Source organism: Eptatretus burgeri, unplaced genomic scaffold (genome assembly GCF_056783735.1).
Source record: "Eptatretus burgeri isolate ZD-2024b unplaced genomic scaffold, Ebu_testis_v1 Ebu_testis_scaffold_36, whole genome shotgun sequence".
NCBI lineage: Eukaryota > Metazoa > Chordata > Myxini > Myxiniformes > Myxinidae > Eptatretus > Eptatretus burgeri.
In genome coordinates this window covers 125,001-142,283 of record NW_028221986.1, presented here as the reverse complement: position 1 = coordinate 142,283, position 17,283 = coordinate 125,001, and the positions used below count along the sequence as shown (strand labels likewise).

The 17,283-nt window shown below is 45.5% G+C and overlaps 2 protein-coding genes across 4 annotated transcripts in view; both read right to left on the bottom strand.

Moving 5' to 3' along the window:
• Positions 1 to 47: 47 nt before the first annotated feature.
• LOC147007728 (uncharacterized) lies at positions 48 to 8,726 on the bottom strand. Its single transcript, XM_085866520.1, has 2 exons — positions 6,617 to 8,726; positions 48 to 4,554 (listed from the first exon to the last, which is right to left on the bottom strand). The coding sequence occupies exon 2, from the start codon at positions 2,554 to 2,556 to the stop codon at positions 1,009 to 1,011; it is 1,548 nt and encodes a 515-aa protein (XP_085722646.1). The 5' UTR covers positions 2,557 to 4,554; positions 6,617 to 8,726; the 3' UTR covers positions 48 to 1,008.
• Positions 8,727 to 9,915: 1,189 nt separating this feature from the next.
• The window catches only part of TMEM9 (transmembrane protein 9), a 31,769-nt gene continuing 24,401 nt past the window's right edge, over positions 9,916 to 17,283 (bottom strand). For all 3 annotated transcript variants that reach the window (XM_085866529.1, XM_085866527.1, XM_085866528.1), the window contains one exon: positions 9,916 to 10,486. In XM_085866529.1, coding sequence (XP_085722655.1) covers positions 10,340 to 10,486 — 147 coding nt within the window. In that variant the 3' untranslated portion in view covers positions 9,916 to 10,339. The remainder of the gene's footprint in view (positions 10,487 to 17,283) is intronic.

Below are 17,283 nucleotides of genomic sequence, written 5' to 3'. Positions count from 1 at the left end.
GTGGCACAGACACATGGAGGTTTTGCAAAGCCCGACTGATTGTCGCCGAACAGTAGACCCGAGAGAAGGTGTCTGCAGCAGGGTTTTCCCTCCCGGGCCGGTAAACTATGTCGTAACTATAGCAGGCTAGGTCTATCCGCCATCTCATAATTTTTCATTCTTAATTTTCCCGTTATTTTTCCCATCAAACATGAATGCCACGGATCATTGGTCCGTGACGAGCGTGAAATGGTTTCCCAGTAAATAGTGTCTCCATTTACGTAGGGCTTCGACAATGGCGTACGCTTCCTTCTCTATTGCCGAGTGTCTCTGCTCGCTTCCAGAGAGAGTTCTCGAGAAGAACGCGACGGGTCGCCCAGACTGATCAAGCGTAGCAGCTATCGCGTGATCAGAAGCATCTGTTTCCACCACGAAGGGCACCGAGCTATCGATCGATAATACCACGGAATTACTGATATCATCTTTGAGGCTGTGGAAAGCTTTTACAACAGCGGCATCTGGTGGGAAGTTTTTGCAATGCACTAGGGGATGTATTTTCTCGGAGTATTGGGAAATCCATCTTGCATAGTAAGCGAACATGCCGATCACCCGGCGCATTGTCTGCAGGTCCTGAGGTGGGGGTAGCTCACGAAGTGGGCGCAATCGTTCAGGATCTGGCGTAATCGTGCCGTCGGCTATTGTGTAGCCGAGAAGGTCAATTGACCTTGCCGAGAATACGCATTTCTCGTAGTTGAGGGTCAGATTATATTTTCTAGCAATGCTCAAGAATCTGTCCAGATTCATATCATGTTCCCCCTGATCCCTACCGCACACTGTGACATTGTCCACGTAAACAAAAGTGTCTTTGAGGTTTTCATCTGAGATGATGTCGTCCATAACTCGTTGGAAGCAAGCTACTCCATTCGTGACACGGAACGGAATCTTCCTGAATTGGTAGAGGCGTCTACCTGCCTGGAATGCGGTGTAAGGTTTGTCTTCCTCTCGGATGGGAATTTGATGATAGGCGCTTCACAAATCGATGGTGCTGAATATCTTATAATTGGCCACGCGTTCGACCATCTCGTCTATGCGCGGCAAAGGGTAGGCATCGAGTTGGGTGAAACGATTGACCGTTTGGGAATAATCGACAACCATTCGTTTCTTATGATTCTGATTGGCAGTGACAAACACCTGTGCGCGCCATGGCGAATCGCTCGGTTCTATAATTCCTTCATCCAGTAATCGCTTGGTCTCTGAAGTGATGAAGTTCATATCAGCAGTGGTATATCGCCGCGATTTGATCGCTATCGGTTTACAGACCGGCGACAAGTTAGCAAACAGCTGGGGGGACGTTACCTCTGCGGTGGTCAAAGCATTTAAAATTAGACGAGGTTTGCTTCCTCCAAAGGGTATTTCGATGCTCGTGTGCTGCTTGAGGACATTATGACCCAGAATTACGTCTGCGCATAAATCACGAAGCACCAGTACCCTTACATCCCGATGCGTGTACCCTTTTACGTCCAATTCAACATTGCAGTACCCTCGTACGCGGGACTGTAGTGATGTGGCGGCCATGCATACCGTATTGTCTGTCGGGTGGATCTTCCATTTCCTGCCCTTCACTAGCGAGCTGTTGACGAAACTTTCAGAGCTACCGGTATCAATCAGAGCCTCAGCCATATGCCCGTTAATTCGTACGTTGATGATAGCCTTGGATAGATTCCCCGGTGAGGCTGCAGTTAGTTTCTTTTGTGAGTAGAGAGCCGCAGAAGTGGGTTTATTTCTCCTTAGAGTAGATTTACATACCCTGGCATAATGCCCTTTCTTGTCACAATTCATGCATGTGGCATCTCTGGCGGGGCATTTGTGGCGGCGGTGTCTTTGGTACCCACAAAAGAAGCATTTACCAACCGGAGTAGTTGCTGAGGAGTTTGACGAGGTCTGGGTATCCGACTCCTCGGGTTTTTCTCCATCCCCTGTGTCAGGCTGTGTCTGTGTCTGTGGGGTTCCTTGAGTTTCCACCGTAGCGGCGTTCATTAGCAGCATCGGTGTCCCAAATGACTCAGATTGCTGCTGAGCCGTATCCATCGCTCGAGCCTGGTCGACTACCTTTTCAAGAGTGGGTTGCGCTTTCTCTTGTAAGCGTTGCCGTATGTGGGCTGATCTGAGTCCTTGGATAAATGCCTCCCGGGTCGCTTCATTTCGGTGTTCCTCGGCGTTTACGGCCCGGAAGCTGCCGTCTTTTCCCAGCTGTTTCAGAGCTTGCAGGAACTGATCGATTGTCTCCCCGGCTGCTTGCTTGCGTGTGTTGAGAAGATGTCGTATGTATACCTCGTTCTTGCGCTTCACGTAGAGCGCCTGCAGCACGTCGATCGCTGCTTCGTAGGTGTCACACTCCGAGAAGAGCCTGTATACGCTGGGCGAGACGTGATTCACAAGGGCGGCCAATTTGTCGGCTCCCTCTTCGATGATGGTCAGATAGTGTGAGAAGGAACGGAACCAATGCGACCATTTCATTTCTGAGTCAGTCGCGTTTGGGTCTGCGTCGAACCTCTCTGGTTTGTAGATCTTGTCCATCGTTGGTTGAGAGAGCCGAGAAAAATCAAATGGAATAAATTGAAATGAAAACGAGAGAAGAACCTTCAGAGTTTAGGCTTTATTCCATTTGATTGAAGCCGCTTCTACGGGCACATCAGGGGATACAGGTGTAGCAAGGAGTACATAAGCAGTAAGGTATACACGTGCAACTAATCACCGCAAAATAAATCAGTATAAGCCCGGAGTCCGATATACTCTCAATTCTCACCATTCAACGAGCACCAAGTGAACCGCCGCCGTAAACGACAATGCCCCTGGGTCAATCCCCCCGACCGAGCAGAACCTTAGCTTTATCTATTCCGTGCTCGAGCCGTGCAACATGTGGTCGCACGTCACGACCTTCAATTCACCACATGCCCAAACAGCACGGAGATGGTTGCGACAGAAAATCGAGAAGAATGTCAAACTCGTTCAGTTCACACTATTGCCAAATAAGCCTACGCTGATACATTCCAAAGCCAAACAAAACGCAGCAGTCGGAGAAGCAATACACAGACCTGACCCACATGAAGAAGATCTTCAAAGCTTCGATGGTGCTACGTAAATCGATTGAGCAGGTCAAAAAGGACCCATGGGTTTTCAATGGAACGCTGGAAAAGTCAGCAGAAGATGTAGTTCCACATGAACAACATAGCATGATTGTATGGATCTTGAAGGGCATGTACACAGTAAAAACTGAAGCCCGAACACATGATTTGAATCAGTCAGCAACGGTCATCTCTCAGCAAATACTGCAAGCACATAGAGCTCTGCAAGTGTGAAGTAAGTGCTTTTTACGTAAAAGTGCTTACACAGAGCTCTGCAAGTGTGAAGGAGCTGAGGACACATGCAACAATGTCGCAATTGATCAGAATTCAAGCGATGACGAGGAAAATGAGAACTTGGATGACTAAATAATAATATGACTAAACATCTTTGTGTTTTGTATTTGCACATCCATTCAAATTGGATGTTCTCAGTACTACAGAACGTCCTTTTTGTGCATATTTGGCTGTCATCTTTTGGGGGGTTCGTAAATAATGCCTAACTGGGTTAAATTTAGCTGAACAGATATTTTTTATTATCTCTGAATGTGCTATAATGGGTAAAATATGACGATTTCTTAAATTTTGGATTTTGGTGACTGCTTATGAATAAAAAAAATTGGAAACAGCTGTTTTTGTGTTCACTGTAAACATAGGAAGTGAAAATTTACAAGTTTCCAGATTCTACATGAAAAGTTGACCAAATTACACAATGACATACACTATTAGCTTGGTGGCGAGTTGGTTTTCCAGAGGGGTAGCTTTTGGTTATGACTGGTGAACCGTGTGTTATTAAAAAAAGGCCCTCAGACAGGTCTGTGAGGTTTTAGGGAACTAAATGATATAGAAGGTTGAATATCTTACAAATTCTAAAAGGTGCAAGGGCTCTAAAGGTTTGTTATAAACTTTTACAGCCCTTACACCTTTTATAAAGCATAACAGAAGTACACGTACAACTTAATGTACACATCCACTTTTACACAATGATTACATCCAGCTTGGTGTTGGCCACATCCACCATACACCTGGTGTTGGCTTCATGGTTAGGGTGACGGGTTTGGGATCCTAGGATCCTGAGTTCAAATCCCACTCAGCTGTTTGAATTAATACCAGGTGGGGTTAACACAGCCTGTCATCCTTCCAAGGTAGGCAAAATGAATGCCAGCATGCTAATATACTGTGTCAGAGTGGCGACCTGTCCAGGATTGTGCCCAAAAGCCAAGGAGACTGCTTAGGCAGCACCAACGCTCTGCACAGAGTATGGTCCAGATGGATGGATGGTGTTGGCTTAATGGTTGATGTGGCTGGCTTAAGATCTTAGGGTCTTGAGTTAACACCAGGTGGGTTGACTCAGCCTGTCATCCTTCAGAGGTCAGCAACATGAGTACCAGCTTACTGGTAGCAGTGCCATTGCATCAGCAGCACAGCTCTTGGCCCCAGCAAGTGATGCAGCCTGAGGTTGCATACAAATAAATAACTCAACATCACCTCTGAGTTTTTGTAGATTTTAAAAACTAAAACATGTTGAAAACGAAACACAGCATGTTTTCATTAGAATGAAAAGTCATGATTCATATTTGAAGTCTTCAATTAAAAAGAAACTCATTTTTGTATGTATTGTATATTGTTGAGATGTGCAGGAATGTGTTCAGTTAAGGCCCTGTCACACCTTGACAACTTAGCCAGCGTATGCCGACGTATGAAAAAATTTGTCTAAAACGCTGGCACACGTCGAATATGTTATGGGTAAGTTTTGTATACGTTAAGAGCACGCTGACGCACGCTGGCATACGTCGTAGTATGCCGAGCTCGTTGACAAATTTTAAGCATGCTCAAAATTTTTCGACGTATGCCAGCGTATGACTCACACGTTCCGCATACACTGGCCATAAGTTGTAGGCACGTTATGCGATCGTTGACACACGTCGACACACGTTACTTGTAAGTTACTCATAAGTCGAAACACGTTGAGGTATTGTTTAGCGTACCCGAAACTTATTTCTAACCAATGAGGGCCCTGTCACACCTTGACGTTTTAGCTAGCGTATGGGAAAGTATCAAAATGTATGTAAAATGCTGGCATATGCTGAACTATTGATGTTTTTTTTTCAGTTTTGGGCGTATTCATAACGAGTTGGACGTATGCATAACGTATTAGTAACGTACACAGAACGTTTCGATAACTTATACCAACGAATGCTTAGCGTATTGTCGGCGTTCACAACTTATGCCCAACGATAGTCTAACTTATACATAGCGCGGCAGCGTATCGCCGACGATCACGTGGCATAGCCGAATAAAAGGCTTCCGCTCGACGATTCAAATCATAACCGCACTTGACATCGAAGTGTCAACATCACCGTCATGCCAAAGAAAACTTCGAAGAATGCTGCAAAGAAGTCTCCTGTCCACGGCCGTGGACGCGGACGCAAGGAGGATCCATCATCACCCACAGCATCATCTACATCTACTACATCTACTACTACTACTGACATGGACATTAGACATCTACTCACCATGTAGTCTGGAACACTGACGGTTCCTCCTGTGAACCCCATTTTTATATACCAATTCCTTTAAATGCTGCCAATACGCCATTATACAGAAGTTGTAAGTTAGAAACACGTTCAGTAATTTCTGTGGTCGTCCGGCAGACGTCAAATACGTCAATATGCGTTGGAGGTACGTTACACATAGGTTCAAAGCACGTTACTCATAAGTTAGAAATAAGTTTTGGGTACGCTAAACATTACCTCGACATGTTTCTACTTGTAACTTACAAGTAACGTGTGTCAACGATCGCATAACGTGCCTACAACTTATGGCCAGCCTATGCGGAATGTGTGAGTCATATGCTGGCATATGTCGAAAAAATTTGAGCATGCTTAAAATTTGTCGACGAGCTCGGCATACTAAGACGTGTGCCAGCGTGCTTCAGCGTGCTCTTAACGTATACAAAACTTACCCATAACATATTCGACGTGTGCCAGCGTATTCGCCAAATTTTTCATACATCGGCATACGCTGGCTAAAACGTCAAGGTGTGACGGGGCATGACGGTGATGTTGATACTTCGATGTCTAGTGTGGTTATGATTTGAATCGTCGAGCGGCAGCCTTTTAATAGGATACTCCACGTGATCGTCGGCGATACGCTGCCGCGCGCTATGCATAAGTTAGACTATCGTTGGGCATAAGTTGTGAACGCCGACAACACGCTAAGCATTCGTTGGGATAAGTTATCGAAACGTTCTGTGTACATTACTAATACGTTATGCATACGTCCAACTCGTTATGAATACACCCAAAACTGAAAAAAACATCAATAGTTCAGCATATGTCAGCGTTTTACATACATTTTGATACGTTACCATACGCTGGCTAAAACGTCAAGGTGTGACAGGGCCCTTACCAAGCAGCTAAGCCAGCCATTCAACGGTTTCAAATGGAGTGTGTTGCTTGAGTGCTTAAGCCACTTGGCGAGCACTCCACAAGAAACGATAACTGAACACATACCATATTCATTACACGATGATGAGGATAAACATCGATACCCGTTCTGCATTGCACGGCCCACGAGCCAATGGCAGCCCATGGTAGCCTAAAGTGTGGCTGATAATACACAAATGTGAAAACACCCCATCATAATCCACCATAAATGCTATCAAATATACAATTACACTTGCAGCCTAGTTAACCACAACAAAGACGAGTGTGTGGGGGTGGGGCCTAATAGTGGCCATTATGGAGTTCTGCAGGTGGTATGGTGGTTCTCTCAGTGATGTCTCAGCCTCCCTCTAAAATAATCGGCAAAAGTGCCCCCCCCCCTTAAAACAATCGTGGTTCACTGATCGATACCATGACTTCTTTCAACAATAAGCAAGGAAGTCGTCCCTTGGGAAGGAATAGTTGGGGTTCAGAGGGTCTTGGCACCACATGGAAAAACATGCAACATTGTCTATCCTGAAGCTCTGCAAGGATTTAAAAAAAAGAAAATAAGTCAAACTGAAAGAATGAGAGGCAGATACAAGAAAGAGAAAGGCAGGACAGGAAGACAGAAGTAGAAAAATAAGAAAAATAAGAATGGAGGGGGAGCACACGGGAGAGTGCAAAACCTCCTCCGCCAATACTGCTGGGTCACTTAAGTGAACCTGATATCCTATTCATTGTAGGTCAAACGGATCAGACTCTACTGAACCACGATTGAATAAACTAAACTAGATCGACACGCATGTAGAAATGCCAAAGAAATAAAATGGAAATTGTTTTGAAAAAAAGTTGCAAAATTTCTGGGTTTTTTTTCTCTAACAAATTTTTTTTGGCGGGTTGGAAATCACTTAAAACATGTATATATGCAAAAAAAAAAATTTCAAATATTTTTCAAATAAAATCGAAATTTTTTTGAAAAAAAGTTGCAAAATTTTCTAATTTTTTTTTTGGACCAAGTCCAAAATCTAATGGCATGATGCTTGGACCATACCTAATCCCCCCACCAAGTTTCGTCGAAATCCGTCCAGGAGTTTTTCCGTAATACTGTTCACAAACAAACACAGGGATGAAAACAGTAACTTCCATCCATCTTCGATGGCGGAGGTTAAAAATAGGTGAAATACCCTTGGGTGCTCACCTGGTAGAATAATGATACTAAAGACTGAAGAGGAAGTCAACGTGAGACAGAATCAGCAAAATGTACCAATGAACCAATGTTATAACAAATACCTCTTTTGGGGGGAAACTCCCCATAGGCCCACACCCACAAGGCCTGATTTTTAGCTGATCTGGCATTTACATGTCAGATTAGGTATAGTCATCGCGCACCGTCCGTCTCCTATTTCAACTTCTCCGGCCAAACTGGTGGGCCAATCCGGCTGAAATTTGACAGCAATGTTCCTCTCCTGATTGGTAACAGGGATTGCAAAACTTGTTCTAGTCACATGACTAAGTATGTGAAAATGGCCGACTTGGTAAATTTCTTCAAAAATCTTGCTTCTCCAAACACACCAGTAAAAATGCTGCCAAATTTGGGTTACAACATCAGGACAGGACCCAGATAAGCTACAAGTCTAATGGTCTTTTTAAACCAGAGTTGGTGTCAAAGCCATCCAATGCTCGCCTGTTTATACATTTATCGTTTTTAAAGGACTCGTCTAATAATTATTTTTTTATAAAGCATTGCAGTGGTCTGATCCAAATAATTTTAAAGCAATACATGTATTTGTATATTGTAATCAGTAACAAGAGCGCAAGTGAGCACAATATACGCCCGAACAAGAAGGTATATACAGAATTGTGCTTCTCCATGGAAAACAGCATCCTGGTTGCCATGGCAACCACTTTAGATGACTAACGTATGTCGCAACACACCATCTCCACAGTCTGTACCTATGTACCAAATATGAAACATGAAAGTTGAAAACTTTGAGAGTTAAGAGTGCGGAAAGGGACGGATGGAAAACAGCATCCTGGTTGTCATGGCAACCACTTTAGATGACGAACGTATGTCGCAACACACTGTCTCCACAGTCTGAACCGATGTACCAAATATGAAACGTGAATGTTGAAAACTTTGGGAGTTAGAGTGCAGAAAGGGACGGACGGACAGACAGACAGACAGATGGACAGACAACACATAATACGCCCCGATATATATATATATATATATATATATATATATATATATATATATATATATATATATATATATATATATATATATATATATATATATATCGGACGTATAAAAAAATAGTGTGGTTGGTAAAAACATTAGAAAGGAAAAAATAACTTGCACCAAAAATTTTAACATTTTCACACTCACGCTCACGCTGACGCTCACGCCGGGGTTATCGCTATAGCTCTCTGTTCTTCGAACAGGCAAGCTGAAAATGTATTTAAATGTCAGGTACAAACTTTGATACATACTTGGTGATGAAGGTTGTGGTCAAGTTTCATATAAATTGTGTGTGTAGTTTCAGAGAAGTTGCAAGTGTTTATGGATGGACAGACCACGCGCCATCCCATAAGCTACCCGGAACGACGTTCCAGGTGAGCTAAAAACAAGGAATAACAAAAATCCAGAGCAGCAGAAACTCAAGAAGCAAGACGAGAAGGAAACAGCCGCAATGACTGCATTCTGCCCTCACATACCTGTGATCTCCCAGTCTTTGCATTGTACTTCAGTCGATTGTCTGTGCAATCTGATTCAGGAGGACACAGTTCAAGCGTATGAAACATTTGTTGCTCCGGTGTGAAGCAGGGCCATCACCGTAAAATACAAAACAGACACGGAACTGTGCTCTGTGTTGAGGCATGGAGGTTATGATCATGTTTAACCCTTGACCAGTTAAAGATCCCCAGAGGGCTAAATATCACAGCAAGGTCAGGTTTGGTCTTATCTTATTTCCTCCCCCTTCCCCTCTCCATGTATGCCTGGTGTTGGCTTAATGGTTAGGGTGGTGGGCTTTGGATCCGAGGGTCCTGAGTTCAAATCCCACTCAGCTGTTGAATTAATACCAGGTGGGGTTAACTCGGCCTGTCATCCTTCCGAGGTCGGCAAAATGAGTGCCGGCTTGTTGGTATCCTGTGTGGGAGTGGCGACGAGTCCAGGATTGTGCCCAATAGCCAAGCAGACTGCTAAAGCAGCACCAACGCTCTGCACAGAGTATGGTCCCAATCTCCTCCTCCCTCTCCATCCTGACAGGTGTATTTGCTCTTGGTCACTAATGTTAAAAATTAAAACAGTAAAAGTGATTGAAACTGTAATGCAACTTGCAAGAAATTTTGACTTTCCTTTTCCCAAATAAAAAGCAAGAAAATTAAATCATGACTTCTTTATTTTAACTGTTTAATAATTATACATCTTAAATAAACTAAAAGAACCTGAAATATAATTTCACATTTACATATATTAGTACTTATTCAACACAAGGCCGAAATCTTTGAGATCAGTTATGTGATTATGATGGAATAAGAGCTATGGATGGCGAACGGGGAAAAAGATTAGCCGCAAGGGCATCATCCATGCCATCAAAGTCAAACCAGACAATTGAGTCACATTTCAATAGGGTTGGTTGGGGGCATGGGGGGGGGGGGGAAAATGTCATGCAAGTAAGATGAACACTTGAGGCAGAACGATAAACTGCAAATTGGGTCTTTGTGTGGGGGAATGCAGAAGGGACAGTGATGTTCCAAAGACATCGAAATATCACTGCCAAAGCAATCGCAAGATGAGCCAACAGTCTAGCTTAGGAGATGGTGACGATCAAATACAGTCCTTCGCTGTTCTTGAACTTGACGTTTCCATCTCTCCTGTGCTCCCTCCACCCTCTCCAAAACCGTGTGCGCTCGTCCAACACCCATGCGGTCGTAACCAAACCCAGGCACAGGCTGAAACAAAGCCAACAAGGGGCTATCTGGTTAATCCGATAGGTACATTTCAAATGACTTGATAATCAAATGATTGCTTTATTGCTTTTCATAATTAGACATACAGCTACCATATGGTGGGATTCCAGCTTGAAAAGGCCCCATGCTGGTATGGTAAAAACATACAATGCAATCACAAAAAACAACTTAATAAGCATCTCATTGCCCTTCATTGTACTAGATGTATGGGTATTGCTGAAAGTCACGACTTAGGGAGATCAACCATGAAAAATCAGCAAAGATGAATCGTGTTCAGACCACAATTGCTTGCTCACTCTTTCTTGAAGCTGATAAGATTCTTAGATGTCTATAGAACATTAGCATGAACCATCGTCCAAAAAGCAACAATGTGCAATGGTCACGTTAACACCAGTCCGATAAATTTTTGCTTCAATAACTTGATCAACAGGACAAAATGGTCAATATGAAGCTGGTGATGATCAGTCCTTAAAGGTGAACCACACCATGAAGGTAAAGGTTTTCACCGACTTTAATAGTTCCAACAATTAAAGTTCTGCTATTTTAACAGACTGCTCTCATTTCGACCTCTCCTTCATTCCTTGCCTAAAAAATCCAACTATTACAGCGCTTCTCTCCATGCTCTGAATTCGCCTTCATTGCATCCATCAAGAATTGTGTTAAATCGCATCTCTGACCTAAAACTTTTAAAAACCACAGTTTGCCATGGATGCTCGCTTTCCATCAACCATTCTTTTTTTCCAACTTCAGTGCCAACTCACCCCCCTCACCCCTCACTCTCACTCTCACTCTCAAAGCAACCATCCCACTCTTCTCCCTCCAAGCCTCCCTCTCACCTCTCTCAAAAATTCCCCCCTCACCTTTCTCCCACCTTTCTCCCACCTTTCATCCCCCTCACTCTTCCTTCTCAAAGTTTCCCCCCCTCTCCTCCACCAACCTGCCTCGCCCCACTGCCCTCTCACCTCCATCTCTTCACTCCCCCTCCTCAAATCCTCAACTGCCTTCTTCCTTGTCTCTTGTCCCCCCTCTCCCCCAGCACCACAGAGCCTTTTCTCCCCTTTATTCTTCCCCCTCCCCGCGCTTTTCTCTGATCTCCCACACTCCTTCTGTACCCCTCCTTACCTGCCCCCCTCGTCCCTTGTCCTACCCTCCCCCTCCCCCTCCACCTCCTGCACCCAAAGCCTCCTCCCCTTCCTCTTCATTAAAAGTGTGGACCTCAAATATCTGGGGCCTTCGCTCAAACCTTTCAGATCTTTCCATACAGGTTGCCACTGACAAACCAGACATTATCTGCCTAACAGAAACTTTCCTCTCCCAAGACGTGTCTGACTCCCAAGTATCTCTCCCTGGTTACTCCCTCTTATGGTATGACAGACCTGAGCCTCGTCCTGGTGGAGGTGTTGCTCTCTTCATCAAAGACTCTATTCCTCACTCTCCATGCACTGCTCTCACTCCCGCACACCCCCAGGAATACCTCTGGCTTTGGCTTCCCTTCCACTCCCACCTCATGTTTATATGTGTACTGTACCGTCCACCGAACAGTGATGACTCCATCTACACCTCACTATCCGAAAACATGGACCATCTTCTATCTTCTCATCCAAACTCTCTCTTCCTCTTATGTGGTGACTTCAATTGTCATCACGCCAATTGGCTAGGTGTGGGTACCTCTCTCACCTGCCATGGCACCTCAGCAAAAGCTTTCTCCGACTCATTGGGACTGACTCAATCGGTCAACTTCCCGACCCGGATCTCAACCAATGGTACTCCATCTCTTCTGGATCTGATTTTGACAAATTTCCCTGACAATATCTGCTGCTCTTCCTTCGCTCCAATTGGTTCTTCTGACCACGTCCTTGTCAAAGTGGACATCTCTCTGGCTGTTATCAGAGAACCACCTCACCGCCGTCGAGTCTGGCATTTCACTCAAGCCGACTGGCAGGGTCTCCGAGCAGCCATCAAACTTACAGACTGGTCTCCTATCACTACTTTTTGTACCCGAAACATCAACTCATCCTGGGAATTCTTTCAAAGAAACTTGCTCTCCCTCATGCACAGATTTATCCCCTCTCGTGTTCAGTTGTCTTACCCTTCCTCCCGCCCTTGGTTTACTGAAGCTTGTGGCGAGGCAGTTGTCCTGAAACAACTTGCCTTTGCCTCATGGAAAGCAAACCCAACTGAGGGCAATCTCAGTTCTTTCCACAAAGCTCGGAACAAGTGTGTATCTACCCTCAGGAGAGCCAGAAAACAACATCTTTCTCATCTCAAGTCTGAACTCTCAAACCTCTCTCCCTCCTCAAAATCCTGGTGGCGTTTAATCAAATCTGTTTCTGGTGTATGTTCCCCCTCCATTACCTCAAATGGCCGCACTGCTGATTCCACACGTGATAAAGCTGAATGTCTAAACTCGGTGTTTGCAGCTAAATCTTGTGTCCTAAACCCATCACTATCTCTACCCACTTTACCCAGTCGCACCCAACTGTCCCTGGACTCTGTATCCTTTTCTCCTGACAGGGTGGAGAGCTTGCTTTCAAACCTCGAGTCAGATTCTGCTACCGGTCCAGACGGCATCAGCCCACGTGTCCTCAAAGCCTGCTCTTCTGCTCTTGCTCACCCTCTCTCTGTTCTATTCACCCTCTCATTTGCACAAGGTCATCTGCCATCTGCTTGGAAATCTGCTAACATCACTGCCCTGCATAAAAAAGGTGCAAAAACAGATCCCTGTAACTACAGACCAATCAGCCTTCTCCCAATCATCAGCAAGGTGATGGAATCCATCATCGCTTCAGACATGAAATCCTTCCTCTTCTCCAATGGCTTGATTTCCAATCATCAATTTGGTTTCAGACCAGGTCACTCTACCCTGGATATGCTGCTTCTGCTCTCCCATCAATGGATGGAGGTCCTCAATGCCAGACAGGAAATCCGAGCCGTATCCCTGGACATATCACGTGCTTTTGACACAGTCTGGCACCCTGCCCTACTCACCAAACTCTCTTCCCATGGTATTCAAGGCCATCTCCACTCATGGCTCGCAGACTTCCTCTCCTGTCGCAGTCAACGTGTGGCCCTAAATGGAGTTCTTTCATCCCCTCTTCCTGTGCAAGCTGGAGTTCCTCAAGGTAGCGTTCTGGGCCCTGTTCTTTTTCTGGTTTTCATCAATGATCTCTTGGACTCTCTGGAAAATCCTCTATTTCTCTTTGCCGACGACTCCATCCTCTGCCGTACCATCTGTCATCCCTCAGACCGGCAAGCAGCAGCTTCTTCACTCACTGCAGATCTGGATAAAATCACAAACTGGTCCAACACGTGGAACATGTCTTTCAATCCAGACAAATCTCACACTCTCACTATGTCTCTTCGAAAGGACCGTTTACAAAACCCCCCCATCCACTTTCTCAACAATCCTCTGGAAGAAGTCTTTTCTTTCAAGCTTCTAGGTCTCACTATCTGCCATGACCTTTCCTGGGAAAGTCACATTTCCAACCTCGCCTCAAAAGCCAGTCGCCGACTGGGAATCCTCCGTCGTGCTAAGTCCTTCCTCGGCCCACTTGAGCTCCTGACCACTTACAAAGCTTTTGTCCGTAGCCTGATGGAGTACTGCTCTCCCCTCTGGGCTGGTGCTCCTGCCTCCCACCTTTCTCGGCTTCACGCTGTCGAAACCAGGGCATTTAAGATCATCGGCATCTCCCGCAATGAAGCTGAGTCTTTGGGCCTCTCACTCAATCACCGCAGGTTGGTCGGTGGTCTTTCTGTCTTCTACCGACTCCTCTCCAGCCTTGCCCCCCCTGCTCTCTCTGCGATTTGTCCCCACCACATTTCCACAGGGCGCTCAAGGTCCGCCAACAACCCCCTTCTGGTAAAACTACCAAAATCACGAATCACTGCTCATCTTCACTCTTTCATTCCTCTTTTTTCCCGCCTTTGGAATAAACTTCCTCACTCTATTCTTTCCCATTCTTTCCTCCAAACTTTCAAAACAGCTGTTCACCACTACCTCTTATCTTCCCCCATCCAAATTCTCGATCTTTTCTACCCCCGATAATCCACCCAAGCCCACTTCCTTCATTTCTCCTGCTTTCCTTCCTGAAAGTCCCCGAAATGTCGATCTTCTCTTCGCCATGTTCCCCGTCCCATCCCCATCCCTCTCCCTTCCACAGTTCACCTAATGTGTCTGTTCCCCACTGTTTTGTCCCTTCCACTCCCGCCCCTCTTGTCTCATGCCTCCTTGCTGTGAGTTGTGTGTTAGCTCTCATACGAGCCTCGACCAAGGCATACAAAAAAAAAAAATACCCAAATGAGTTAAGGCAGATATACATGGTCTTACAAGTTTTAAGAAAATGCCCACTTCTTCATTCGTATGTAACACAAGGCTGCAGGGTAGCATCATTGGCTGTGGGGAAGGGCAGGAATTTGTAATTCATTCCCATGACATCATAGTTAGAGAACTTTTTGTTCCTCATGGATAGGTGATCATACCTGTAAGGTTTCATCTCAATCTGTTCAGCCGTTTCAAAGAATATTTTTGAAGATTTTCATGTTAAAAACAATATGGCTGCCAAATCACATGACCAATGATGTCATCAATCCCCCCCCCACCCCCCCGTACAACTTATCCCGAGATGACCCTTAACTTTTATACTGATCGGATAAAGCATTCAACATATGCAGTTATGATGTCATAACAAAGCCACTTGTGACATCAAAAAAAAAATTACTTCTTTCCCATGGGGAGTACTTGGCATGTGATAAGTTTCAAATTTTCCATTTTTTTTGTTGTTTTTTTGATGCAATGTCGAGGCTCGTAAAAGAGCAAACACAGAACGTACAACAATAGGAGTAGGAGATAAGAAGGACGGGAGAGGGAAGGACAAAACAGTGGGGAACAGAGACATTACGAGATCTGTGGAAGGGGAGAGGGATGGGGTGGGGTACATGGGGTATACAAGCTGGACATTGCAGCGACTTTGAGGAAGGAAGGTAGGGAATTTGAAGGTGGTTTGTGGGTGGATTAATGGGGGTAGAAAATATCGTGGATTTGGATGGGAGAAGATAAGAGGTCGTAGTGAACAGCTGTTTTGATGACCCAGAGGGAAGAATGGGATTGAAGAGACTGTGGGAGTATATTTCAAAGAAGGGAAAAATGAGGAATGAAGGTGAGCAGTGATTCTTGATTTTGGTAGTTTTACAAGAAGGGGGTTGGTGGCGGACCTTGAGCGCCCTGCGGCAATATGAGGGAGACGTATCGCAGACAAAGCGGAGGGGGGGGGTGGCAGACCGGAGAGGAGACAGTAGAAGACAGAAAGACCACCGACTTGCCTGCAGTGAGAGAGTGAGAGACCCAAAGACAGCCTCATCGTGGGAGATACCCATGATCCTAAATGCCTTGGTTTCCACAGCGTGAAGGTGAGAGGCAGGAGCACCAGCCAAAGAGGAGAGCAGTACTCCATCAGGCTACAGACGAAAGCTTTGTATGTGGTCAGGAGCTCAGGTGGGCCGAGGAAGGACTTTGCACGACAGAGGATTCCCAGTGGGCGACTGGCTTTGGAGGCCAGGTTGGAAATGTGGCTTTCCCAGGAAACATCATGGCAGATAGTGAGACCTAGAAGCTTGAATGAAAGGACTTCTTCAAGAGGATTGTGGAGAAAGAAGATGAGGGGGTGGAGGGGGGGAGTTTCCAGACAGTCTCTTCAGAGAGACACATAGCCTGGTGTTGGCTCAGTGGTTATGGTGGCAGCTTGGGTCCTGAGTTCAAGCCCCGTCGGCCGCTGAATTAATACACCAGGGGGTTGACTCAGCCTGTTATCATTCCGAGGTCAGTGAAATGAGCACCAGTTCCAGTGTGTGTACTGGTCGAGGGGCACTGCATCAGCGACACAGTCGCGCTTCAAGAAATGATAGCTACCCCGGCAGCTAAGCTGCCATACGACCACCAGAGACACAATGAGTGTTGTGAGATATCAGGATTGAAAGACATGTTCCACATGTTGGACAAGCTTGTGGTGATATCCAGATCTGCAGAGAGTGAAGAGACTGCTGCTTGCCAATCTGAGGGATGACAGATGATACGGCTGAGGGTGGAGTCATCAGCAAAGAGATAAAGAGGATAGGACATCGACCTGCCTGCAGTGAGAGAGTGAGAGAACCAAAGCGGTTTCAGAGATAGAGGTTCAAAGTTTTTTCCTTTTTCCAACATGACTGCCACACCACATGACCTATGACCTCATAATTATCAGTAAAACATTCTACAAAAGTCGTCGCACCCATGGTGAAAATTTTGAATCCATTGGACAGGGGGGTTACAGAGAAAACGGAGAAAATTAGGATGGATGGAAACACCTGAAAATAATGCCACCGGCGATTTCATCAGAAGAGGCCAAAAATGTTGGTGAAATCACCAGAACAATAAATCTCTCAGGATTACTCGATTATTTGTTGTAATAATGACCTGATGGGACCAACTTTTTTATTTTAAAGTGGCAAATACAACCCATCACTTCGCTGACAGGAATATACGAGAGAGAGAGAGGGGGAGTGAGAGAGAGAGAGCCAGAGAGAGAGCCAGAGAGAGAGCCAGAGAGAGAGAGCCAGAGAGAGAGAGCCAGAGAGAGAGAGCCAGAGAGAGAGAGCCAGAGAGAGAGAGCCAGAGAGAGAGAGCCAGAGAGAGAGAGCCAGAGAGAGAGAGCCAGAGAGAGAGAGCCAGAGAGAGAGAGCCAGAGAGAGAGAGCCAGAGAGAGAGAGAGAGAGAGCCAGAGAGAGAGAGAGCCAGAGAGAGAGCC